The sequence below is a fragment of the Cornus florida genome, unplaced genomic scaffold (assembly GCF_030987335.1).
Source record: "Cornus florida cultivar Cherokee Brave unplaced genomic scaffold, ASM3098733v1 CherokeeBrave_3.0.0_Hap2_Chr04, whole genome shotgun sequence".
Taxonomy (NCBI): domain Eukaryota; kingdom Viridiplantae; phylum Streptophyta; class Magnoliopsida; order Cornales; family Cornaceae; genus Cornus; species Cornus florida.
The window spans coordinates 4,844,140-4,869,826 of NW_026775574.1; the positions used below are offsets into that span (position 1 = coordinate 4,844,140).

Below are 25,687 nucleotides of genomic sequence, written 5' to 3' on the forward strand. Positions count from 1 at the left end.
TCCAGACAATGGCGCTCCATAATTGACGATGATCCACTCTTCGTTGAGTCGCACCATAATCGGTCCATCACTCGGCCCAACGGCATCAACCTTCTGTTCCTGACAATAACTGGGAATTGGCAACTCTACTCCCCAGATCCAGAAGGCGGCCCAGCCCTTCACCTTCTATCTGTTCCCATCCCTACAGACGAGTATTTTCCTTTGTATTCCGTCAACGGCTTGATCTGTTTTCAGAACTGCATATGGAACCCTAGCACCAAACAACGCATAGCAGTTCCAGGCCTGAAGAAAAGAAGACCAGCTATTGTGATGCGACCAGGACCCAATCCATTGATGGTCAAATCCTTGAACCTTCTAGGGTTTGATCCTTCCAGTGGAAAACACAAAGTAATCAACATTAGCCAAATTATATGTGAACGGGATGACGAAGTTGATGATGATGGTGAGGAAGCCCAAACTCAGTTCAAGGTTTTGACTCTCAACCGCCGCGTCGCCTCCACCACATGGAGAGAATGGAGAGAGATTGATGTTGATAGTGACACTGATGATTCTTCTGGTACTGTTCCATTCATGCCGGCAAGTAGCTACTGTTCACCTGGATCCGGCACCTCTAAAACAGGCTGTTGAATCAATGGTATTAAATATTGCCTAGGATATATGGCTGGCTTCTCTAACCATGTGATACTGGCTTTTTCAAAATTATGCCACTTCCCAGAGGAGCCAAATCAAATTCTTGTTTTGCAGTAGAAGTAGGAGGAGGACGTCTGGCTTTGATAAATCATGAGGTGACCAAAATTTGGATACTAGAAGACTATGACATGCAACTCTGGAATATGAATACACTCGAAGTCAATGGCAAAAGTCTTATACCAATTGGTAGTACTGGTGGTGGTGATCTTTTATTTCATGATTTCAACTCAATGTTTCTCTATTATGACATTGAAACTAAAACAGTGAGGGGGAAGGACTACTACGACCTAAAATTGCCAGGAAATATGGCATTACAAGGAAATATGGCATCACGGTCCGTCTTCATCAAGCATGCGGAAAGCTTATTTTGATTTATGACTGCAACACCTTTTATCCATAATAGGTTTTTATTTTATCTTTATGGTAGTAATTCTTTTTCTTTTTTGAAGTTTTGCAACGTCAATTTTCTTGATGGAGTTATTTTTGTTGGTACATGTCTTTAATATAAGTGATTCATTTTGGCTTTTAGATCTCTATTAATTGCTCTGGAAGGCAATTCAAAATTGATCCTATCCATTATAGAACATGTGGATTTTTGTATAGATATATATCAATCACTGTTTGTACCCTTTTTCACTTGCACCCCACAATATAAAATGACTTATATACCCTTTAACTTTGTCAAAACAACTATTTAGCCTAAACAATTGGATTAAAAGATTGAAATATTTCTAAAATTTTGTAAATTTACCGATTATACATATATACCAGACATACATATACACAAACATATATATATATATATATATATATATATTACACGGACATATATACTCCTCTTTGTCTCCACCACCATTGTTTCTCTCTCCCCCCGCCACCACCACAACAGGAAGATGCCATCACGGCCGCTGGAGATGCTGATTTTGTTTTGTGAAATTAGGTGATTCAATCAGTAAAAAACAAAAAATAATAAAATAAAAATAAAAATTTGGGTTCAATCAAGATGTGTGTGAATATGTTTTTGATTTGATACCAAAATTAATTTTTATTTTATTTTTTGGTGAACTTGATAATATTATTGCCTCTTCAATATTATTTATTTATCTACAGTTTGTAGTTTTCTAATTTCTTTTAATTTGAACAGAAAAAAGATACTAGGCATGACAAGTCTTCTACATTTTGTAATGCATGAGTTGAAAAAGGGATTTACATGGATGTATTAATTACTAATATCTAAAGTGGTACAGATTCTTGGGCTTGTTGGTTGGACCTCAGGCTTGAGCTTAGTTTGACGTTTTTATTATTGATCTTGAGCTCGCCAATTGATGTCATGCCCCTAATAATCTCTCACTTGCATATTATCGTGGATGTAACTTTTATGCAGAATCACATAAAAAATTTTGTGATTAGGAAGTCTATGATTATATATTCAATCAGATTGTGATGGTGGCTATGGAGGTGGAGATGAGAGGTGTAAAAGTCAATTAAATAATTTGATATTTGGTGATAAATGAGATTAAAAAATTAAGGACAAAATTCTGTCTTTATATATTTTTAAACAAAAACTATGACAAAAAAGTAAAAATAAATCTAAGTGGTAATTATTTTCGAGAGATGTTTAAGGACAATATTTGGCCAAACCTGAAAGAGGTATCAGTGAAATTAACTCTATATTTTATTTTCCTCAACTTAAAAAAGGCGATTCGGTACGTATTTTAATTATTGCTCCCACTGCAACAATACTATCTGTATACTGATAAAATTCGCAAAAATTGAAACTTCAAAACAGCATTAGATCACACAAGTTGAGTTTAAAAATCACACTTGTGATTCTCTGTACCACCAAGCACAACAATTACAAGGAAGGATGGTTTCCATCAGCTGTAAATACAGAATAACCGAACCGAACCAAACGTCTAGGGAACAAAGTCATCTACTTCGCAAACAAACTACTATATTCACTTACAGGACGTCATACAACTACAAAAAATGATTATATCACCAAAGGTGGCCATGAGATGATTTGAATGTACACTATTTTGCGGACCAACAAAAACAGACAACACCCTTCATCCTTCATACATCACCAACAAAATGATGCTTTGATATTTAAGGATGAGAGTTGTGCTATATTACAATTTCAAAAAGCGAAAACTGCGGGTGACACAGCTCAAGAAGCAGCTTCTCCTTCCCACTTCAGCAATTCCTGACAAGCCAAAAACCGAAAGCAAAAAGTCTCGTGAAATCTTCAAACATACTCACCTTCTACTTATTGAATTTTACATGTATAATACCAGTTTGATAGCGGCAACAGACTGCTGCTGCCTTTCTTTCTTCTCACGTTGACACTCTCCGCACCAGCTGGAGAAATCTTTCTGGTACTTTTTTAGCTCTCTAAAGACAGAACTGTAGGAAGAGAGAGAGACCATGTAAATGTCATTTGAAAGAGGTTCAACACAATCCTTAAAAACATGTATAAGAAATGCTTATGGAAATTCAAGACCATAAAGATGCAAGAAAACGATATGCTGCAATATTAAGAACACTTTTCAGAAATAATGAACTTGGGAAGCTTCATGACTCCAAATTTTTGTTGCAAATTACTTGTTCTCTTGGTCCAGTTTCGAGCTTACATGATCAAATGGTATAATAAAATTCTATCATGAAGTTTGGAAATGCAGCACAGGCACCAGCTTGCCAGTTCATATTTCACGTGCAGATATCCCAACTTCATATTAATGATTTATCCAAACTTTATAATAAAAGAAGGATAGACTTGCAATAGGTACCGAGGCAACACACTTAAAAGTCATCCACCTAAAGATGCTCTTTTGACCGTATTTATATAAATACAAGATACCAAAAAAAATAAAATGGCTAGTTCAAGTATAAATTACTAGTTGAGGCAAAACAAAGATCAACGGTTTCAGGAGTACAAACCACCATTCTCACTCTTCCTTCTTGTCTGCCTGTCTGTTACCACAATTCTCTCTCTCTCTCTCTCTCTCTCTCTCTCTCTCTCTCTCTATATATATATATATATATATATACACATATATACACACACATATGTATGTATGTATGTATTGCAGATCCACTGATAGAGATACATAGAAGGAAAATCTCATATGAGTATAGCACATCTCCATATTTAGTTAACCTAGAATGTTGTATTTTCATGGTGTTTAAAAGATTGCAGGTAAGGTAAATTTAGTAATTTAATAATCGAATGAAAATCCGCTCTCTTTCTTTGATTATAGGCGGTACCTAAGCACAGGCAATGGCATCAATACAGCCCTGATTCTCAAAATCCTGGGATATTAACATGTATAAATCCCAAGAGCTTTTTCAAAATTAAAATCATCTATAGAATATAAAATGCAGCTGGAGCATTTAAACAAAATGATCAAAGTTTGGTTATGGTATAACCCTAAACTTATGTTACATTGACTAGTATAGGGGTCATAGTTTATTGCATTGTAAAAAGCTATGGTCGTCAAGCGTAAGAACGCAGGTTCCAGGTCTTGAGAGCAGTCACATTGTGCAAATAATATCAAGGTTAGGTTTGCATCTAGTACACCTATTCTAAACCCTTGATTATTCAGGACACGACTAGATAATGACCCTTTTAATTTATATCCCCCCACCCCCAACAAAAAAAAAAAAAACCCCACACACAATTTAACTCTTTCTTGATGACAAATCTTCCCTTTGTGGGGGGGGGAGGGAGGATACTGAAAACTTTATTCAATGAAAAGTGGCATGGTCAGTTTTGGAAGTTTAATTTCAGTTGGGCGCATCCAAGAGATACCTACCCTAAGCATGATTTGGCCTCCATCAAACTCATTAATTTGGTATAAAAGAAAGAAAATCTCTGGAAATATATAAACACTGAAGATATCAAAAGACTCATCTAACCACTTCGGTTGAGCCACATTTGCCCAAGTTTATGAAGGTATTCCTTGTTTTTAATTCTTCACAACTTGATAAGGTTTCATTTTCTGACTACTTTCTCCTTCAGTCCTTGATATCCTCCAAAAGGCATGATAAAATTCAACCATAAGTGAGACTAAATGAGAGAAAGACGATGAAGAAGATGTATAAAGTTTCACAAAATATCTAGAATGCCATCAAACATTATCCTCCATATCAGTAGGCACTTCAATATAAATACATAAAAATATACACTGATGTAAACATTATAAACCGCCATCTGAATCTCTGATGTATCATTGACCAACCTTCAGAGAATAGATTCAATTTAAGGCCAAATTACAAATTAGACACAATTATCATTATATTATCAACATTAAAAGTAATAGCACAGGAATTGGAAAAAGTTTCACATAGGAGGAATCTGAAGCTCAGAGGAAGTGAGTAGTAACTTCAAAGACATTGGAGATGTCAGTAAAGTAATACTAGTATAATTCTTTACATTTATATTTATATATAAGTATGTGTATGGATATATATATATATATACACACACACACACACGTATTCTGTTAGATGAACAAAATGTTGTTTTAGTTACATGAAACAACAAATAGAAAGAGTAAAGCTGAGCGTAGAGATACCTTCGGCACCATAACAGTAAGTTAATCCTGTGTCCAGATGTTGTGGCTCTAGCACCATGCCGATGGCGACCACGATGAAGAATTGCATTTCCCGGAACATGGGAATAATCCAATATTTCCTATGAATGTACCATAATAAACTCCAAATGAGTCTTCAGCCACTTATTGTGATAATCTGCAGGGGATCATAATATACTAAAATTCTACAATAAAGTTGAGCTTATGTATCTTGAACTGCACCGACCAATTCCATGTATAGCACAAACTATAATTGAATATTTTTCAATAATCAATCTAAAAGCCTAGATGAACAGAAACAACTGAGTTGAATTGTAATAAATTGCAAAGCAATACAAGTTATGCCTAAAAATTTGGTGGAAGTTACAAGTAGAAAAGATATATAGTGAGCACTCCATTTAATGATTGAATAAAAAAGTCATTAACGGTTGTAACCAGGCCACTTACTTTTACAAGGCATTTTAGATGCCCGTGCAACCCACCAATTATATCAAATTTAGAGCAGTCCTAAGGTATCACCAGTGGGAGCCTGCCAAGGCTTTGGTGATACGTAACTCAACTTAGAGCAGGATCTTTTGGATATTAATAACTGATATGTTTATTTCTACCAAATTAATTCAAACAATGGAACAAAGTTTTTGCATGTCAACCATCCGAAATGTTCTTAACATCAAGTTCATGCTTAGAAAATTAAATGAGTAGTAAAATGAGCCCTATCTTGGAATTAAACACAGATTAAAAAAAATATTTAGGAAAGACAATCAATAATTACAGATCTATGTCGGAACAGTTCAACGCGATCTCTTTGTTACGCGATACTCCTTTTTTAAGGCCTAAATCACATTATACACACTTCATTCTTATTTCATATCAAATCTCTAAAATAAGTTTCTTTTTACTTTTAAATCAATGTTTGTTTAATCTAGTCCTATCAAGACTCAAAACTCTTTCTGGATATTCTTTTTGTCATAAGAAACAAGAAAATTGATTAAGGATAAATAAAGATGCAGAGGCTTGAAGGGTAAGAATCCTTCACAGTTGAAAGGAGAATAGGAATATCAAAAGAGTGACTCAAAAAAATTTAAAGTCCCACCAATCCCTACAAACCCCACCCAACACCTCAAAACATGAGTTCCTAAAGCAAACTCAAAAGAGGCCAGAAATGTGGCCTCGTCCTGGAAGCTCCCTTCTTGGAACCCATATGCTCACTGCCTGAAGAGTTGCGGGAAATATCAAGCATCTTTCATGAAATATCCATTTAGGAGGCAAACTAAACTGAGATCGAGATTGAATCTAATCAACCACCACCTCAGTTTCTTCCTCCATTAGGCAATGTGAGACACCCAAAAAGAAGCTTTCCTGAGGCCTTTCAGGAGAGATATAACCTCTTCTTTAAAAACAAAAACAGATCCAACTGGTCTACAAAAGGAAAGAGTAGAGCTTCTATATCGCTTTTGAAAACACCTCTGTATAGCGATTTGGCTCAGATTCCCATAAGTGCAACCATCAAAACCATATCCAATTCTGTCATCAACTGAAAGGGGCTTCAACAACATAGGAGGCTATATATTGCTCTAGGAATAAGAGGACACAGCCTCCTTCTAGTCATCAAAAACAACACTCATAGGCATCGATACAAGCATTGGAGGAGGAAACCCATATTGAAGATAAGAGAGTGTAAGTTTATTGCATACCTGTAGAGGAAAAAAGGGAATTGTCTTCATATATCGCATTACAGTAATATCGAATTAAAAAAGATGAGATATAATATAAAGCCTAACTAAAATAGGAAAAGACAAAGTTACCCCCTAACAAATATAGAAAAGTGCATAAAATACAACTCTCTAACAGAAAGGATCTTATCCCATAGCTCGGCTTCAACAGAAAACACACCCTGAAAATCTGGATATAAAGTAGCCCAATTAGTGGCAGCCAATGCTCAACCCTAAAGAAAACCGCACTTAATAAAACCAAATCCTAAAAGAAGTCTCAACTCTCAAGCAGCTATCTAATTTCTCTAGGATTGACCCAATAGATCTCTGTTAAGGCTATTAGTGCTTGTTGAAGACAGAAATATAGGAGGAGGGGGAGGAGAGGAGGGGATTGACCCAATAGATCTCTGTTAAGGCTATTAGGGAGAGCTTTGCTTTTCCAAATCTTTTTAGCCACAGAAAGAGATGAAGTTTGCTCTTCAGAAACAATTTTAAAATATATATATATATATATTGAAACCATTAGATTTCAAACACCAACATCTCCGATCCAAAATAATCAGTAAAGATAAACCTCAACAAGGAGGAGATCTGCCAACCTTCCCAACATTAAGGACTCTAATTGAAATGGAAGATAAAAATAGAGTAATAAAGACTGGAAGGTGTAGGATCAGTCAAAAAATTGGAAAACAAGCCCCGTCAGCCTGGAGAATTTGAACAAAAATAAATAAATAAAAAACTTAAAATGATGGTTCACCCCATTACAGCAGGAATGAAATTTGAAGTTCTATAATCTACTAATTTACCAACAGTAGCAAAACAAAGCATCATCCATTACTTATATTGTAATTCCTGATTTGTGTTTTGCTAAACTACAAATCCAAAAGATCAAACAAATTTTCTTCACAGTATTTTTTGCTATTTTATCATAAATGAAAGAGTCGCCAACCAATAAAAGATAATTAAATAACAAGAATTTTTATTACGTATAAAATGATCTGTGTGTACTTCAAAAAGAGTGATATGAGAGAGCTATTAGCCATGTCATTTATATTTCAACAACCTAATCAAAATCCAGTCTATATATGTATCCTACTTGACAACAAAATAAAACTATGAAAAAGAAAAAAGAAAAAAAAAAAAAACAATAATCTCACTGTTTAACGTAGTAGTGACACAAGCTTGATAATTCCACAATTCCCTTAGTGTAGTTCGCCATCATTACCAAAGTATAAATATAAAATCTACCGTCCATTGTTCATCATTGAGACCATCACTAAGAAATAAAAAAGACCACTAAATAGCCTAACAAAACTAAGACCAAACAGAAAGTTTAAGTGAATATGACTAATCAACAGCAATCAAATAGAACTAATCCTGAATATGAACATACCTCTGGCTGAGTTTCTGTATTTACATGCTTATCACACCTCACACCTCGGAAGAACAATTCTCCACCAGAAAATTGCTTCCCCAAGCAAACATTCAAAGTGACTTCTGAGTCATCCACATGAAAACCTACAATTGTTAAGCAGTTCAGATCCATAGCCAAAGATAATGCCATGATATCCATGCCAAAAGTTTCAAGGAACTGGACACAAACATATTTAAAAAAAATAGCAGTAGTGGTAATAATAATGGAGAAAATATTCACTCCACTTTTCATCACTTGCACTCGACTTGAATTTTTTAATAATTGAAATGACAAAATTACCCCTCAAAACTGGAGTGCAATTGTAATCTTTTTTTCTTTTCTTTTCTTTTCTTTTTTAATAATTGTGGAGCAGGAATGTAATTGGAAAGGTAATATAATCATTTGTTTTATATTAAATATATATAAATTAAAAAAAAAAAAAAAGGCAGGTGAAGAAAAGTAAAGTGCCAATATCACCACCCTAATAATAATTGCAATGATAATAAGTTAATAACAGAAATAATTATAATGACTGAAGAAAAAAGAATATTGCATCCTTATTATATATCCTAGGCAGGTATATTTCCCCAAACTATATTATTCCCTATCCTAATGAGTTGTAATGAAGTTTAATCTTTTGACCAGAAGAAGGAGGAGGACAAAAAAAAAAAAAAAAACAAAGAGGAAGAAATTATAATCGAGAATATTAAGGAGTTAACATTAGGAAGGAATGTTATGCTCTCAGTCGTCCCAAAGCTAGATAACAATGAAATACTCAAACCATAGTTCTTGATAAAGAAAATAACATTTTACCACTGCCAACCATGGCAACTTAACTTTATTCTTTATTTCCTAGGAGTCACACACGGAGTAAGGTTCTCTTTTGTTCGTATGCAGGGATATGGCACTAGAGACCTAAGAGTAGGTCAAAGCTGGGACGATAGCCAACCAGCCCCTATAATGCAACTGGGAACGGGGCGATGAACAGCTTAAGTTATCTCAGAACATGGCTCGTTGTTCGGAGCCAGGCTCCTCAATCTCATTCAGTTTAGATTTACCTTTATATATGTTCTAATCATGCTCTTACTCCAAAAGTAGAACAGATGGAATAGCAAGAACAACATTATTCATATTAGGAGCTAATACCAAATGAAAAAAAAAAAGTGCTTTAAGGTGGAAGAGAGGAAGAAAGCTTGGAGTGATCACCCACCGAGGTCAACATCTCTATCCATTCCATATTCAACTATAAAACCATGATGAGAATCCAACGTGGAGCCACCAACTTCAGAAAAGAAAACTGCACATGATCTTAAATCAGAATAGAAGAAGAAGCAGAAGAATTAGAAGATTAGGAGAACATGTAGTGCATTATTCAGCTCTTTGATTTCATCACCATCATCCTGATCTTTATCACATAGCTCTTTTTATTTAGTTTTTTTTTCCTTCTTCATTCTCACACAACCCTGTGGGGTTTTTCTCATTCTAATTTTGAATAGAAATACATTACCTCGTGATATAGGACGTATGAAGTCTTCCATCAACTTTTCAAGCATGGTTTCCATGCCAAAGTCATCAAGAACAGCACCATATTTATTCATTGTGTTTGGGCGCATGATTCTGAATTTTGTTTCACGAACCCATTTTTCGAAATTTTCTACCTAAGCAATCAGAACCTGATAAGAAAACATAAATACTAAACTGCAAGATAAATGAACTTGGCATGCCATATGAAGGACAAAGGTAGATGATACCTCAGACAGCAACAATTCACAGAAGCGTGGTTGCAGCATTTCAAATGTAAAAACCCCAGGGGAGGGTTCAGACATCATATTTCTAAAACTTTCCTCCGTATTATCCTTGATTGCCATGAGAAAAGAGGGGACAAAGAAGTTTGTTGCGTGCATAGTATATAGCTCTCTATGCATAGGCTGAAAAAGAGAAGGAAAAAAATTAAGAAGAAATAACAAATAAAGCAACAAAAAACTACAATGTTTATATGTCACGCGCCGAATCCCAAGAACCCGGTTCATGATAAGGAAAGGTGAACCGGACTCTAACCAAGTCCCTCACATGGAAGCAAAACATGAAAGAAGGCCAACAACGTGGTTACCGCATCCACAACATCAAAGGGGGGTCTCAACATCAAAGGGGGGTCTCAAAAAAACCTGAACTAGTCAATGATCAGCAATGGAGGGTACCCACATGAGTCCAACAATCAAATGCCCAACTGGGCAGGCTTCAGTTCAATTTTTTTTTATTTTGTTTGGCAAGTGAGGAGCTATTTGGGGTGATGTTAAGGGACTGTTTGGGAGGCCTCTTAAGGACTTTAAAATGAATATTTTGAGAATGGTATGAGGCATAGTTAGGGGTGGTTTGGTGACAAGAATTGCACTATCTTCCTTTCCTTTTTACTTGAATCATTTCTTGGTTTGTAAATGTTATTTTATGAATTAAAATGGCTCCTTTTAATCCGATTCTTTTCGAATGATCATAAAACATTCCAATGAGATTTTGAGGCATGAAAATGACTTTATTTAAGTTACATTGAGGTCAAAAAACCTTATTTTCCACACTTACCATTTCTTCTTCATTTCATTTCAAGATGTGATTAAAGTGACATTTTCATGGAATTTCTTCCTTCATTTGTGCTATGGTGGAGAGGTAGGGTCATTCAATGAACGGGATTTGGGGTTCATTACCTTATGAGAGGTTGGGCATTTTGTCAACCTTATGGGTTGAAGGGTTTCGCATTTCGGGACTCGGGTGTTGGGTCCGATTTACCTTTCATTTTCACTCATGTGCCTGGTCTTAAGATTCGGGGTGTGACAATATATGTTATCGGCAGAATAGGATAAGAAAATTGATTCTATGAGATTGAAACCTAATCTTACTTTATCACATCTAAATTTCTGACATGCATACCAAGTCTCTTCCTCGCAATGCACACATGGATATCCATAAGACATAAAAACAAGAATCTACTGTCGAAAAGCTCAATAATTAAAATTCAAGATTTACATTCAATAAATTTCTCCTATTAACAAAAGACAAATATTTTGATTTGTTGGATGGGTGTGTGAAGAGATTTTTTACCAATACTTTTCTTTATTTGTCTTGAAATTCTAACGTAGAATGTTTAATATTTACACCCTGTTTAGACACAAACTAATTCATACTTTTGCATAATTCCTAACTTCTTCAAAGATAGGAGAAAAAAAAAATTGAATATCTATTGTGGCATCTTTTTATTGATATTGCAGCCAAATATAGAAAATAGTCGCTTAGGTATCAAGGGCAATCGATGTATGAAAATCAATAAACATATCTGGGATGACAATCATCAAAATTCCTATAGATAAGTAAGTAACAGAACGTTCACATGTCATAATTCTGAATTCTTTTATAAAAACCAATAAATAAAAAGATTCACCACGAGATGTACCTGATAGTTTGAAATAATCTTCTGCCTGTATTCTCTATGCCTCTGGACCTGGTAAAAGTAGTATAAAACTCACAAAAAATTGTCTGGCAAGAGGAATATAGTAGAAAACAATTATGATAGAGATAATAGAAAATGAATAATCTAACTGTAAGAAAAAGTACAGTGAAACAATACAAAGGAAAGGTATGGCCAGGATAATTTAATGGCCATGAGTCACATAAGGTGGACAGATGTACATGGATCAGGGTCACTAACATGTGAGATAGCACCTAGGAAGTTATTTTTGCATGCGACAGGGGAAGGGAAGGGAAACCACAATATGTGTGTGTGTTGAGTGTGTGTGCGTGCTGAGTTGTGTGTGTGTGTGTGTGTGTGTGTGTGAGAGAGAGAGAGAGAGAGAGGGAGAGGGAGAGGGAGAGAGAGAGAAAGAGAGAGGTTAATTATGAAATTGTAAAAAGTCACTTGTCACTCTGCATTTGAAAAGGAAAGGCAAGGAACCAACATCAACATGTATTGGTGATACAGTGATAATTTACTACAGAATTCTACCAAGGAAGACCTGTCTGTTTGCCTTTCTTTTACTGAGGCCAAAACACAACAATCTAATTCAAATTGCAGTAAATCAAGCGGGTAAAAAAAGGCTTACAAGTCAAAGACATATATAATAAAAGTACATTCAACCTTGTATAAGCTACAAATGTGATATTTTGATCACAAGACCTATCTATTTCCTTCTCTTCCGTGGGAGGCCATGAGATGATAATCTAAATAAAGGTGCACTAAATCGACTCTGTAATTTTTGTTTCTCCAGGTTCTAAGATATAACAAGCTATAACATAAGTAATTAACATTTGTAATGTGGCTATATTATGATATTTAAATGATGAAACACAACATGCGAAATATCAACAATACACCCAGGAAAAGCTATGCACTGAGTATGAACAAAGTCACAATGATACACTATAATAGACTACATTTTGAAGAAATTTTTAGGAAGCAGATGAGAGGATTGAGAATTTTTTTACCAATTCGGTAGGTAATTGATCAAATGTGGAGTACATCTCAAGGCATTCACATGCTTAAGAAGATTAATGGTTACAGCACTAACCATGACAGAGCAGAAATAAGACATCCTAACTGTATTATGAAAAGAGCCTCACTCAGGTGAGAAGGGAGAGAAGGGGGAATCAAGATCTAAGCCGACTGTAGGACAACTTTGTTATTCTTTCTTTTCCCGATCTTGATGCAACAGACCTAGGAACCTAGTGCACCGGCTATATTTGCAGCCAAAACATCATCCCAGCCATAAGTTCATTGCCAACATCAGTCTTTCACACATTGAACAGCAATATTGTTGATCGTCCCCGCACAAAAGTAATTTTCTACATAAACATAACTTCTATGAGCCTGTCGAGTTAGTAGCTATACTCAACAAGGGAATTTCTCCGGCAATGTACTATCTTAAAGACAAAATATGCAAATGAGCTACAGCCTACACATTTTTTATTATTTCCATATCCTATGATATGATTTTGAGAACATAGAATCAGAATAACTAAGATATCTGGGCATTAATAAGGAGTAAAGAATAGAAGTGGAAAGGATAGTATTGACTGTTTGATCAATAATATCTCCTTGCTTGCTTGTAAAAATAAATAAATAAGTATATCCAGATGTGTGTGTGTGTGTAAAAATATATGAGCATACATGCTATAGATAAAACATTCACACTCCCAGTAAACAATACAGAGTTGAGAAAAGGAAAGCAATCATTGCCATCTCACCCTATAAGATCAGGAAGCAAAATGTATATATTCTAACATAAACCTAGAAAAGAAGTTTATCTAAGATGTATAGTTCACTTTTGTTTGCTAGCTAAAATGCAGATCTCAGGCCCCCAACTTTTCATTCTCTCACAGAGTAATACTAGGAGCTACAGGAAAACTACATTCATAATTATTTGAAAGCACCAAATTCTGAAATTACATATAACAACCTTTACGTTGTGCATACTCAGCTGACACGAGAAATGCATTTCTGTAATGCAAAAGGAACGCATCATCCTCTTAAGATTTTTTGAATGCCATAAAAAGAAAATAATTCCATAATCTTATAATTGAATTTCGAGTCAAATATTCCTTGTGATCTTTCATTTTTGTCCAATTTAAATTTATTGGACATCAAACAAATCAATATTTAGACCGTGACAACAAAAAATAAAGTAAAATATCAATATCTACTCTTTGGTTGCTAAGAAATTAAAGTTTTCCACATGTTTTCATCCAGCACTACCCTGCTATTTTTTATCATTTCTGCAAATCCAAACAAAAAGAAACATGAAGCTGAAATTTTCTATTTCTTTCCCTTTCCACAACTTTCTCATATGCCAAACAAACCTAAACTCAAAACCATAATAAGAACACAAACACATATTTATTGAATACACACATATATATTTCCTGATATATACTCACTCGAGTACGCTCGCCTTCAGATGAATAGCGGACCAGAATTTCCCTCATGTACTGAACCTTAGCGTCGCGCGACACATTCAACAAGCTCGGAGGTAGGTACCTCTCCAGAGAGCTGAAGAGCAGAGGAGTGAAGTCCAATTGAAGGTCCTCGTAGCTGTCCGGCTTGTGATCTGTGTTCGGATTCAACCGAAGACGATGCGTCGAGTACGACGGCAAGCTCGCCACAACGACGCCGTTCCCGTTGCCAGTACCTGCTGCTGTGTGATTCTCCTTTCTCCGATCCACAGCGCCATCGAGAGACATAGTTCTAGAGAGAGAAAATGTTTATATATCTAATTGTGTGTGTGTGTATATATAACGAGACAACGGGGAAATGGAGAGGCAATGTGGAGACTATCGGAGCATCTTTAGAGAGAGAAAGAGAGAGAGATGGTTGTTCTGATTGAAATTAGGGTTTTGGGGGATTTCAGGTCTTGGTTTGTTACAGGTTAGGGTTTGGTGTCAACTGTATAAAATGCTTTCGTGTAAAGCTTTTATTAAATTTTTGTACGTATTGCTTCTAATGGAGAAAAGGGTCTGCATATGTGGAAATGTTGCCACATATCCAAAACAAGAAAGCCAATGCACTGTGGCCACGTCACGAAAAGAAGATAATGGACGTTGAAAATCTCCTCAAAATAAATAAATACAGACGTGAGAATCTAATTTGAGATTTGCAAAATGAAATGAAGTAAAATGATCGCATTGATTCAATAAGTTAAATGTAATTTTTGTTAAAATACGGAAACTACATACGAAATTATGTTCCACTTGATGAGATTAGTGTTTTGAATTTGGAATTACTTTAATTTTAATTTCAAATACAATGAGATATAGATTATACGAAGGTATGTTTCATAATAAAATTTGATTAATATGTGATTTTGTTACATGGGATTTTTTTTTTTTTTTTTTTTTTTTTTTCTAATTTACCCAACTCCAAACTTTTTTTTAATTTACCCAACTCCAAACTTAGAAGCGTCCAATTGTCAAATTCACTTGTAAGAAGATATAGCAGGTTGTGCATAGAATTGATATCTTCGGCCTGTTTGGTACATAGAGTGTCTTGGTTTGTTTTGTTGCAGGTGGTATTTTTTTGATCCATACCATGTTTGGGACTGTTTTTTATTTTATTTTGAAGTTTTTTGGTTGGAAATCCAGTGTTGGTCTGTAAATATTGTTCGATTTTGGAGTTCGTTTAAAATAGTTTCCAGACTCAAAAAGCCAAAAACAGCGTTTGAAAAGTCAATCCAAACAAGCTTAAGATTTTTTTGAGTTATTTTAAAGATTCACCACAACAGTGTTGTGTTGGGCCCTCTATGGTTCAATTTGAGGTACTTGTTTGAACTGAAATGAGTTGAATATTATTATTTAATTTTTTTTAAGAAGAATCAGTACAAAAACTCTTCTCATGGTGGATAATCAATCTCATTACATGCATTTCACTTGTTGTTTTGGGTTTATTTGAAGTCATGTTCTATATGTCATTGTTCATTGAAGCTTAAAAAAATAAGGTTTTTTTTTTTTCCTTTCAAATTACATATATTATACTGTTTTTGTTTCACACTTTTGGCATTTGACTAATACAAGTGTGTTGTTAATCATATGCATGAGTTTGCTGTTTTGGGATTAATTAAGGACATCTTCTAATACAAGTGTGTTGTTAATCATATGCATGTGTTTGCAAGTGTATTATTTTAACTAGGAAGCTCGGACATGTCAAAATGGGCAAAGAATTCGTGACTGACGCGCATCGTACACGGCCACGCATCGGACACGCCCCAACACGTGTCGAACACACCAAAAAATGTGTCAAAATTTTTTTATTTTTTTTAATCTTCAGACACGGTACGGACACTCCACGAACACGCGTCCGACACGCCAGGGGTGTATGTCCGACACGCGTGTCTTATTTTCGGGGGTCTAAAGGATAATATTTGAAAGAAAATTGGGTTAAATTATAAATATGTGAAGTTATTTAACAACTTTTACTCACTTATGTGATCAGTACATAGTAATTTTAAACTTGTAAGGTTAGTATGCAATTTTAGACAAAACAAATAGATATTTAAGGGTCAATCATTACTTAACGCCCCAAATCCGGGGTCGAAAATGCTAACCGAGTACTTACCCGAACCCGAGAACACCCAATGGTAAAATGGTTAACTCTATTGGGATTTATATGCCCTGACATAGCAAATTCCTATCTGAATTAAAGTGACATATGTTTTTAACATATCTGAAATATATATGCTTTATACAATTGGTGAATTCAATGTATAATGTTTCGATTCATTATGGAATTGATAGTGTCCACTTGCTTACAAGAGATATTTTTATATATATGTGATGGCGATCAATACATGAATATAAATAATAATTATAAATAGTTCATAGTCGGTAATTATGGATGGACTCATTATTAACTGGGACTTGAATTGGATCCGCGTTAGATTAAGATATATTGCGAGAGCCGTCATATGCAATTACTCATTATCACTATCATGGGCATTTGACTCTTAAGTATGAGAGAAGTATAGACTCTTTTATTAATTAGTAATTACTTTGATTTGTTTAACGGATTCTTCGGAATCTTTATACCGAAACTTTGGATAATTATGTAATTAATAGTTAGAGGGTTATATTTTTAATATTTACATAATTACTACTTGTATTTATTTTATAGTGATTATAGTTGATCACAAACTAAATTCAAAGGCCTTCGTGTGTTTTTAGACAAAATGATTTATTATATATTTATTTATTTAAATTATTATTTTTGTCAAACAAATGTTTTATTGTGATCAAGCCAGAAATAATCAAAGGTAACAAAATAATTATATTAATTAGTTTGTCGGATTGATGGCTTTATAATTCGATAAATAATTATGCATAGAGTGGTCAAAGTGCAACATTGACTTAGAGGTTATTTACTATTTAATTAGAATGTAATTAATTTCTTTTAGTGGAGTAGAAATTAATTTATGAATTAATTGCATTGAGTCCATGGTTTAATGGACCAAACCAATTATTAATTTATAATAGTCAAGAAAATAGTAAGCCCAAAGGATTATCACCCATAACCCAAGTTGATATTGAAATCCTATTAGAATTGAGATATGTGAATTAGAGATTGAGAGGGATATATTGTTTTCGTTCCTTATCTTTATTTTGCCTATATATACATGGCTCCATGTATATTTTAGGGGTAACTTTTGAAAGACAAAGGAATATATTTTCTCTCTCTAATTTTTAGGGTTTGCTTTCTCTTCTAAAAGAGGCTACCACAAGCCTTGCCTCCAAGGTCATTCATCAGGGTATATGGGTGATTCCTAAAGGGATGATCACTATCAAGAAGAATGAGAAAGGATCTTGCTAAGGGAAGTGAGAACATTCACTTTAGAGGAAAAATTTAAAGATTTACTCAAACCTTTGCTATAAATATTCAATCTATTAATTGAATGATATATCATCTTTTATTTTATTTTTTTCCATAAAACTTGTCTCTGTGTGATGAATCAAGATTTATGTATGAAAATCCCTCAAAAAGTTTTTAAAACGTGTACATTTCCCAACAAACTCAAGGTATGAAAGTGAATGAGATGACTCTAAATTAGTCATACAAGGTTAGCATAAGTTTAATTGGTCATATGGACCCATGCCGCAAGGTTCTAGACATAAGAATGATGGTTTTACATAATTGCACCTTTTAGTTTCAAAGATTTTCGGAATAGTCTGCACTAAAAAGGCCATAACTCTCTCCACAAATGGAATATATGGCTAGGATTATTACCATTAAAAAACTAACTTCGAGCTGGTCAGTTTAGACTCAAGAACAACCCAATTTGGGTTTAAAATGAGGGAGCTATGGTCTTTTGAAGTTCGAGTCAAGATGTAGAAAAATGCTCTCGGAATTTCACTATTTTAGGCCTTGCGCCGGAGCACAAAGCCATATTTTAGCCTTGGCTTGGTTTTAAGGTGCCCTTTTGGTTATATAGTCATCTAAAACCCTCTAAACCTACCCCAAATATGTACTTTAAGGTCTAAACCACATACCAATATTATACATGAAAATCAAATACTTAAAGATTCAAAGAGGACTTGCATTATCATGCATTCATTGCCCCATTTATACATCCAAGACTTTGAATTTCTAGAGTCCATGATTACAATCTTCAAAAGAAAATATTGATACATTTACAAGGCCAAAACTAGTACAATTTCTACATTTCATAATCAATACTTTACAGCATGTACACTTATACAAAGAAAAATGTCATAACTCATAACTTTAATTCCATTCATGTTTGTGGAGAGATGTCTTCCACAACTTCCTTTCCGTGATCTGAAAAATAATAAGGAGTCAGCACAACGGCTCAATAGGAGATGCCTAAAACATACTCTGTAATGCTTTCGTGAATCCAAACAATAAATAGCAACAAGAGACTTGTTTGGGAAGTAATAACCATCGCATTATGCAATTTCGCAAATGCAATCCCCAAAAATTTCAGTTTTTTCTTTCATTTCGAAAATACAGTCCCCTCTTTTTCAAAAATATGTTTTGCCCCATGTAGTACCCAATGTAATGCATGAATGACACTCTTTAGAATCTCATAATGTCATAACATCTCCACATTAACTTTCAGTACTATAAACCACACTTAATGGCAAATAATATGGCAAATTTGAAACCACAATAACATAATCATTCATGCTTTAAAGTCAAGGCACCATTTCAGTTTTTGAACCAACAATATCAACAACAACAAGCTTATAACAAATAGCCCCATAATTGTGGTACATTAAGCAAATAAATTTCAGTTTGTAAACCACAATGACCTAACCATTGTAAGTACTAAATATCAGTTTTATGCACATAACATAATCAACAATTTGAAAAGCTCAAATTCAGTTTGGAAGCTACACCATACCTCGTGAATATATAAATTAAAATTTTAGCTTTGACATACATAAGACATGCTTGCAAGAAAGGCTTATATATTTACTAAACTTTCAGTTTTTGTGCACATAAACACCATCAACATTTAGAAGATCACAAATTCAGTTTCTAAGTACATAATACACACCATCATAGGAGTTAAAATTTTCAGATTTTGAGCAACAACAACAGCAACAACACTTACAACAAAACAGTCCCACATATGAGGTAAGTTTAATATAGAATTTTCAGCTTATAAGATACAACAACACAATCACTAAAATTACTAAACTTTTAGTTTTATACACATCAACACATTCAACAATTTAAGGAACTCAAATTCTGTTTTTAAAGCACACAATATATCATTAATATAGATGCTAAACATTTTAGCATGTACATAATATCACAACAATGGCCCTATAACATAGAAAACATATAATAATTCAATTCATTCATACAAGTGGACAATAGTCAAATTTTCAGCATGTACATGGCATAAAAATCATATAAAACATGACCACAAGTTACCGCATCCAAACATATACAACCATAAGAGAATGGTGTAACTCTAAGCATGCTAATAAACATATTTAAATAAAGAAAATTTAGAAGAGATAAAGGAATTGAGGTTTAGGACAACTCCTACCTCAAACCAAGCAAAGCCCCACAAAATAGCCAATAAAACAGCCACCAACAACCACTAATACAGCCCCAAACAGCCACCAAACACAGCCCCAAAACAACTACCAACCAGCCACCAAAATAACACCAAATTCGAACTCTAAGGGTCACCAAAGGCAGCTAAGAAGTACTAAAGGAAAGAAGAAGATGAGAGGAACAAAAACCTCTCTTGAAGCCCAAGCAAAAACCCACTTCCAAGGTAATTTTGAAAAATCAGAATGAAGGAGTGGTTTAGATTTTTGTATCACTGTAATGCTCTCACTCTAAGGAACACTTTTCCTATCTATGGCAACCCCAAAATCCCTTTGGAAGGCCTTCAATTTTAAACTCCAAAAATGAGTTATAATAGAGGAAGAATGGTGAAGTAAGGAAGAAGAAGGAAACAAGAAAAGAAAAGAAGAAGAAGGCTGAAGTATACCCACGAAATGGTTAGTCAAACATTGTAGGAAAAACAGCCACCTATGTGTATAGGCGTCAATACGCATGCATGGTCAAAGGTTGACCATGTAAAAAGACAACAACACCCCTCCAATAATACTAAACCTTAAATATGTCATTTCTAAATCAAATGTCAATTTTATCCTAATATAAATGACAAATAATATATAAAATATATAATTATAGTTATAAAAATAATTTTGGGACCCAAAAATTTGGGTGTACGACCAACATAGGTCTCCCAGACCAAAAATCTAAAAATTGCAAAAATGACTCAAAATGTATTTTTAAAAGTCCCAAACTCAAAGAAATACTTAAAATCAATTTAAAAACCCTCGTGACATGATAATCAATTCGTAGCACGCAAAACAAGGCACAAAAATAAATAAATGCAAAAATTATGAAAAATGCCCAAAAAATAAAAATTTGCGAAACATTACAATTATACTATTACAGTAGATGAGATTCAAAGGTTTGGGTTCATTACGAGACCATCAAATTTGGTGCTCTTAAATTGGCAAAGCTCTGCAAAGGCTCCCAACTTCCTGCTGCCGATCAAAGGTGAATCTCTCCAGGTAAGTATCTTTCTCTCTCTCTCCCCCCTCTTCCTTCTCTTTTCTTCCTCCTCCTTCCTCTTTTCTTTCTTTTTCTTCACAAACCCTAGTTTCTTTCTTTCTTCTTCATCTTCTTTTTTTTTTTTCTTTTTTTTTTTTCTTTTTTTTCATTTTTCACAAACCCTTCTTTCTTTCTTTTTCTCTGGTGTTTTTCCTTTTTCATAAACCTTAATTTCTTTCTTTCTTTCTTCTTCTTCTCTATTGTCTTTATTGTTGATTTAATTTCAACTGGTGTGACTTATTGGCCTGTAAATGAATAGGAATTCATCTTTGATTTAATTTCAGTTGTTGCATATGACTTGTGAATCTGTTATCAAATAGGAATTAATTCGTTCTTTGATGACTGCTGTAAGTATGGATTTTTTTTTTCTTTTCTTTTTATGTCTAGGGAATTAGACATTTCAATGTCTACATCAGCTGCTAGTAGTACTTCTCAATTCGAACAAGATGAGAACAAACCACTTTGGAACTATGTCACAAAATTAGAAAAAATTGATGATGGAGGAGGAAATTTTTTATTCAAATGCCACTTTCGTACTAAGAAATGCAAGGAGTCTTTTACAAGAGTTAAAGCCCACTTGTTGCAGAATACTGGTATGCATATTCATAAATGCCCAAAAGTCACATCTCAGAATATTGCAGAAATGCAAAAAGTAATTAAAGAAGCCAAGTTGAGAATTAAGAACTCTAAACCAAAAACAATTCCTTTGCCGCCGTCTAGTGCATCATTGGGTGATACTTCTAGTCTCACTTAAGAGGCTTATATACCAAATAAAGGGCAAGTGGGGGTACCATTGAGAAGGCCATTTAATAATGAGGCTCGGGTACAATTGCACCCAGAGATTGCTAGGATGTTTTATTCGGCAGGATTACCGTTTCATATATCAAGAAACCCGTATTATGTGAGTTCATACAACTATGTTGCAAATAATCATATTTCGGGTTATATGCCTCCGGGTTATAATCTATAGAGAACCACTCTACTTCAAAAAGAAAAGGCAAATGTTGATAGATTATTGTAACCAATTAGGAGTACATGGAAGGCAAAGGGTGTTAGCATTGCAAATGATGGTTGGAGTGATCCACAAAGAAGGCCCTTAATTAATTTTATGGCTATAACAGAAGGAGCTTAGGGACGGAGACAATTAAGGACCCCCAGGGCCGCCGGGGGGGGGGCACGTGCCCCTCCTAGATTTTCTCCCTCTTATATTCTATATATATTTTATAATAATATATATGTTTTTTTAATGAAAATATGGAAAGTGCTCCCCCTGAATTTTCTCATTCTTCATAAAATTCTATATATGTTTTATATTTTTTTCTCCTAAATTGTTTTCTTTAATACTTATATTCTATATCTGTAAATTAATTTAACTCCAAAAATATCACTATCTCTTTCTATATATATATATACATTATATTGTAAATATACGTTACGGTATACAATACTTATAATGTGCCCCCCCTAAAAAAAAATTTTGGCTTCGTCACTAAGGAAGCCCCATGTTTTTGAAAGCTGTTGATTGTTCCGATGGAATTAAAGACAAGTTTTTCATTTCCATTTTGTTGAAGGAAGTCATAAATGAGGTTAGCCCCCAAAATTTGATCTAAGTAATTAAAGACAAATGCCCCAAATTGTAAGGCTGCTGGACAACTAATTGAAGAACAATTCCTTCACATTGTTTGGACACCTTGTGTGGTCCATACTCTTAATCTTGCCTTCAAAAATATTTATGCTACAAAAAACGTGGAAAAGAATGAAACTGCATATGCAGAGTGTGGTTGGATTCTTGATTATGCCGATGAGGTTACAATAATAAAGAATTTCATCATAAACCATTCAATAAGATTAGTTATTTTCAATGAGTTTGTCATCTTGAAGTTGTTTTCGGTTGTGAAGACACGCTTTGCTTCTGTTATTGTGATGATCAAAAGATTTAAACTTATAAAAGGTGGTCTCCAAGCAATGGTTATAAGTGACAAATGGACTTGCTATAAGGAGGATGATGTAGGAAAGGTCGATAATGTAAGAGAGAAGCTGTTGGATGAACAATGGTGGGGAAAGATTGATTAAATCATTTCCTTAACTTCGCCTATTAATGAAATGTTAAGGACTTGTGATACCAATAAGCCTTATCTTCACTTAGTTTATGATATGTGGGATAAAATGATTGAAAAAATGAAGATGGCAATACATAGGTATGAAAGAAAGCGACAAAGTAAAAGTTCTTCCTTTTATGAAGTGGTGCATGGGATACTTGTAGCTCGTTGGAATAAGAACAATGCTTCGCTTCATTGCGTGGCACATTCATTAAATCCAAGGTAAATCATTAGATATTAATTTATAAGCTAAAGAAGTTTTAATCTTAGTTTAGAATTAAGGAAATTAAATTATGAAGTATATGCATTCTCTTATTTATTGTAGGTACTATAATGATGTGTGGCTTAGTGAAGACCGAAGTTGATTTCCACCACACTAGGATTTAGATGGCTCATGAGAGAGAACAATGTGCCTTAATAAATACTTTAGTGACCCACAAAAGCATTCAAAAGTCCAATTGAAGTTTGCTAATTTTTCATCAAACTCGGGGGAATTTGGGGAGAATGATTCTATATGTGATAGATATACCATGGATCCTAAAAGTTGGTAGGTTGTATATGGTTCATATGCTCCCTTGCTTCAAAAGTTAGCTTTAAAGTTGCTTGTCCAACCTTCTTCCTCCTCATGTTGTGAAAGGAATCGGAGTACTTATTCTTTTATTCACCCATTGAGAAGGAACAAGATGGCGCTGCAACGGGCTAAAATTTTGGTTTTCATTTATAGTAATCTCCGTCTTCTGTCAAGGAGAACCCCACAGTACAATGAAGGATGAAGTAAGATGTGGGATATCGCAGGAGACACATTTGATTCATTTAGTGATGTTGGGGTGCTTAAGGTTACAAACCTCTCACTTGATGAGCCAGAATTAGAGGCAGTGTTATTTACCGATGATGGAAGTATTGATGATGATGAGAATCATGAGACAATTGATGATGAACAAGAATAGATGAATGCTGATATTTTTTTTTTTGTTTTAAGACTGCCCTTTTTGGTATTGTAAATGGTAAATTCCTAAGCCAATTGATGGATGGGAATAGATGATAGTACACTGACTTGTTTTTGTATCTTTTTTGGGGACTAGCCTTTAGGTTTTTGTGAATGTTAAATGCTAACAGTAACGTCTTGAATGTTAAACAGTTTTGAATGTTAATAGTCCTTTCTGTCTATGCTTTTGTATTTGGAGTAAAGTTGCAATGATGATTAAATGATACTAGTTATTATTCTAATGTCTTATTTTTTACTTGGTTTTATAACTTTGCAACATTGTTCTTCTATAGTTTATTAGTTATGAGTTATGATTTAAGTATTTTTTTTATTGTGAGGTTGATAAAAAATAGTAACACTCAGTAATTTTTAAAGTATTATATCATATATATATATATATATATATATATATATATACTATTCGCCGTGTCCCCGGCGTGTTCGTGTCCTATTTTTTTTGGAATTGTAGTGTCCGTGTCGTGTCATTTCTGTGTCCCGTATCCGTGTCCATGTTTCTTAATATAATTGGTCACTAAAGCTTGAAAAAAGTAAATGTTTTTTTTTCTTCAAATTACATATATTATACTGCTTTTGTCTCACACTTTGGGCATTTGACTAATGCAAGTGTGTTGTTAATCCTATGCATGTGTTTGATGTTTTGGACTTCACTTGCTATTTTAAGATTAATTGAGGTCATCTTCTATATGTCATTGGTTACTAAAGCTTGAAAAAAGTAAACTTTTTTTTTTTTTTTTTTTCAAATTACATATACTATACTGTTTTTGTCTCACACTTTGGGCATTTGACTAACGCAAGTGTGTTGTTAATCATATGCATGCGTTTGTTGTTTTGGACTTCACTTGCTGTTTTGGGATTAATTGAGGCCATCTTCTAACTCTTTGTTTTAGTAGATTGTTGTGTACACTCTTTTAACTTTCAGTTTTAGTATACTGTTGTGTATTACTCCTATTTCACTGGGTAATATTTTTGTGTTGTTGTGTGCATGTGGGGGCTGTTATGAATTGCCATTGCTGAGAATGGGTATAGCTGAGATTCACAATGTAGTTGCTGAGAATTCATCATGTTGGTGGCTATGGCATGTTGTATTTGGATATTAGGTTGATTATTTGAGAGTGGTGGGTGTTGTCTTTGACTGTAAATGGGTATTGCTAGGATGGAAAATGGATGATAATCTGAGGGGTCTAAATAAATTTGGCCACTTATAGAAAAAAAAAAATGTAAACATGTATTTTTCTGCTCATTTTTACGTTTCAATATCATTTTAAGTTGATAATGTTTGCTGCTAATAGATTTTTTTTTTCTTATTTTATTTTTTTTGCAAATTCATATTCACGATCAGTGGAGAATGAGGATTTTTGAAGTGGATGATGCTAAAAGAAATTGGTGTATTGGATTTGATGTTGTTCATGCTGTCCATGATGATTCAAATTACTTGTATCATTCTGGAATACTTTTGGGAATTTATATTTTCTATTATTTGTAATATTTTGCCTCTCAATTGAAAAGTTGTGTAATAGACAAATGGAATAGATTTATG

The 25,687-nt window shown here is 34.1% G+C and overlaps 1 protein-coding gene across 3 annotated transcripts; it reads right to left on the bottom strand.

Moving 5' to 3' along the window:
• Positions 1-2,441: 2,441 nt before the first annotated feature.
• On the bottom strand, positions 2,442-14,887 carry LOC132302568 (2-oxoglutarate and iron-dependent oxygenase domain-containing protein CP2-like). Of its 3 annotated transcripts, none has more exons than XM_059799466.1 (9): positions 14,331-14,883; positions 11,854-11,901; positions 10,163-10,339; positions 9,919-10,069; positions 9,622-9,708; positions 8,391-8,515; positions 5,268-5,386; positions 2,985-3,096; positions 2,442-2,896 (listed from the first exon to the last, which is right to left on the bottom strand). In XM_059799466.1, exons 1-9 carry the CDS (start codon positions 14,631-14,633, stop codon positions 2,861-2,863), a joined length of 1,158 nt encoding a protein of 385 aa, XP_059655449.1. In that variant the 5' UTR covers positions 14,634-14,883; the 3' UTR covers positions 2,442-2,860. The 3 variants fall into 3 exon arrangements, with proteins under 3 accessions (XP_059655449.1, XP_059655451.1, XP_059655450.1); XM_059799468.1 differs by having other exon boundaries at positions 11,854-11,936; positions 14,331-14,446; XM_059799467.1 differs by lacking the exons at positions 2,442-2,896; positions 2,985-3,096; positions 5,268-5,386 and adding an exon at positions 5,449-6,979 and having other exon boundaries at positions 14,331-14,887.
• Positions 14,888-25,687: the final 10,800 nt, after the last annotated feature.

What these genes read in the sequence shown, in the direction of transcription:
- LOC132302568 (XM_059799466.1), bottom strand. Translation starts at nt 14,633, where the DNA reads ATGTCTCTCGATGGCGCTGTGGATCGGAGAAAGGAGAATCACACAGCA. An exon ending in AGATTATTTCAAACTATCAG is followed by an intron (nt 10,340 to 11,853) that starts GTACATCTCGTG and finishes TCTCTTTTTCAG; the next exon opens with CCTATGCATAGAGAGCTATA. An exon ending in CATACGTCCTATATCACGAG is followed by an intron (nt 9,709 to 9,918) that starts GTAATGTATTTC and finishes GATCATGTGCAG; the next exon opens with TTTTCTTTTCTGAAGTTGGT.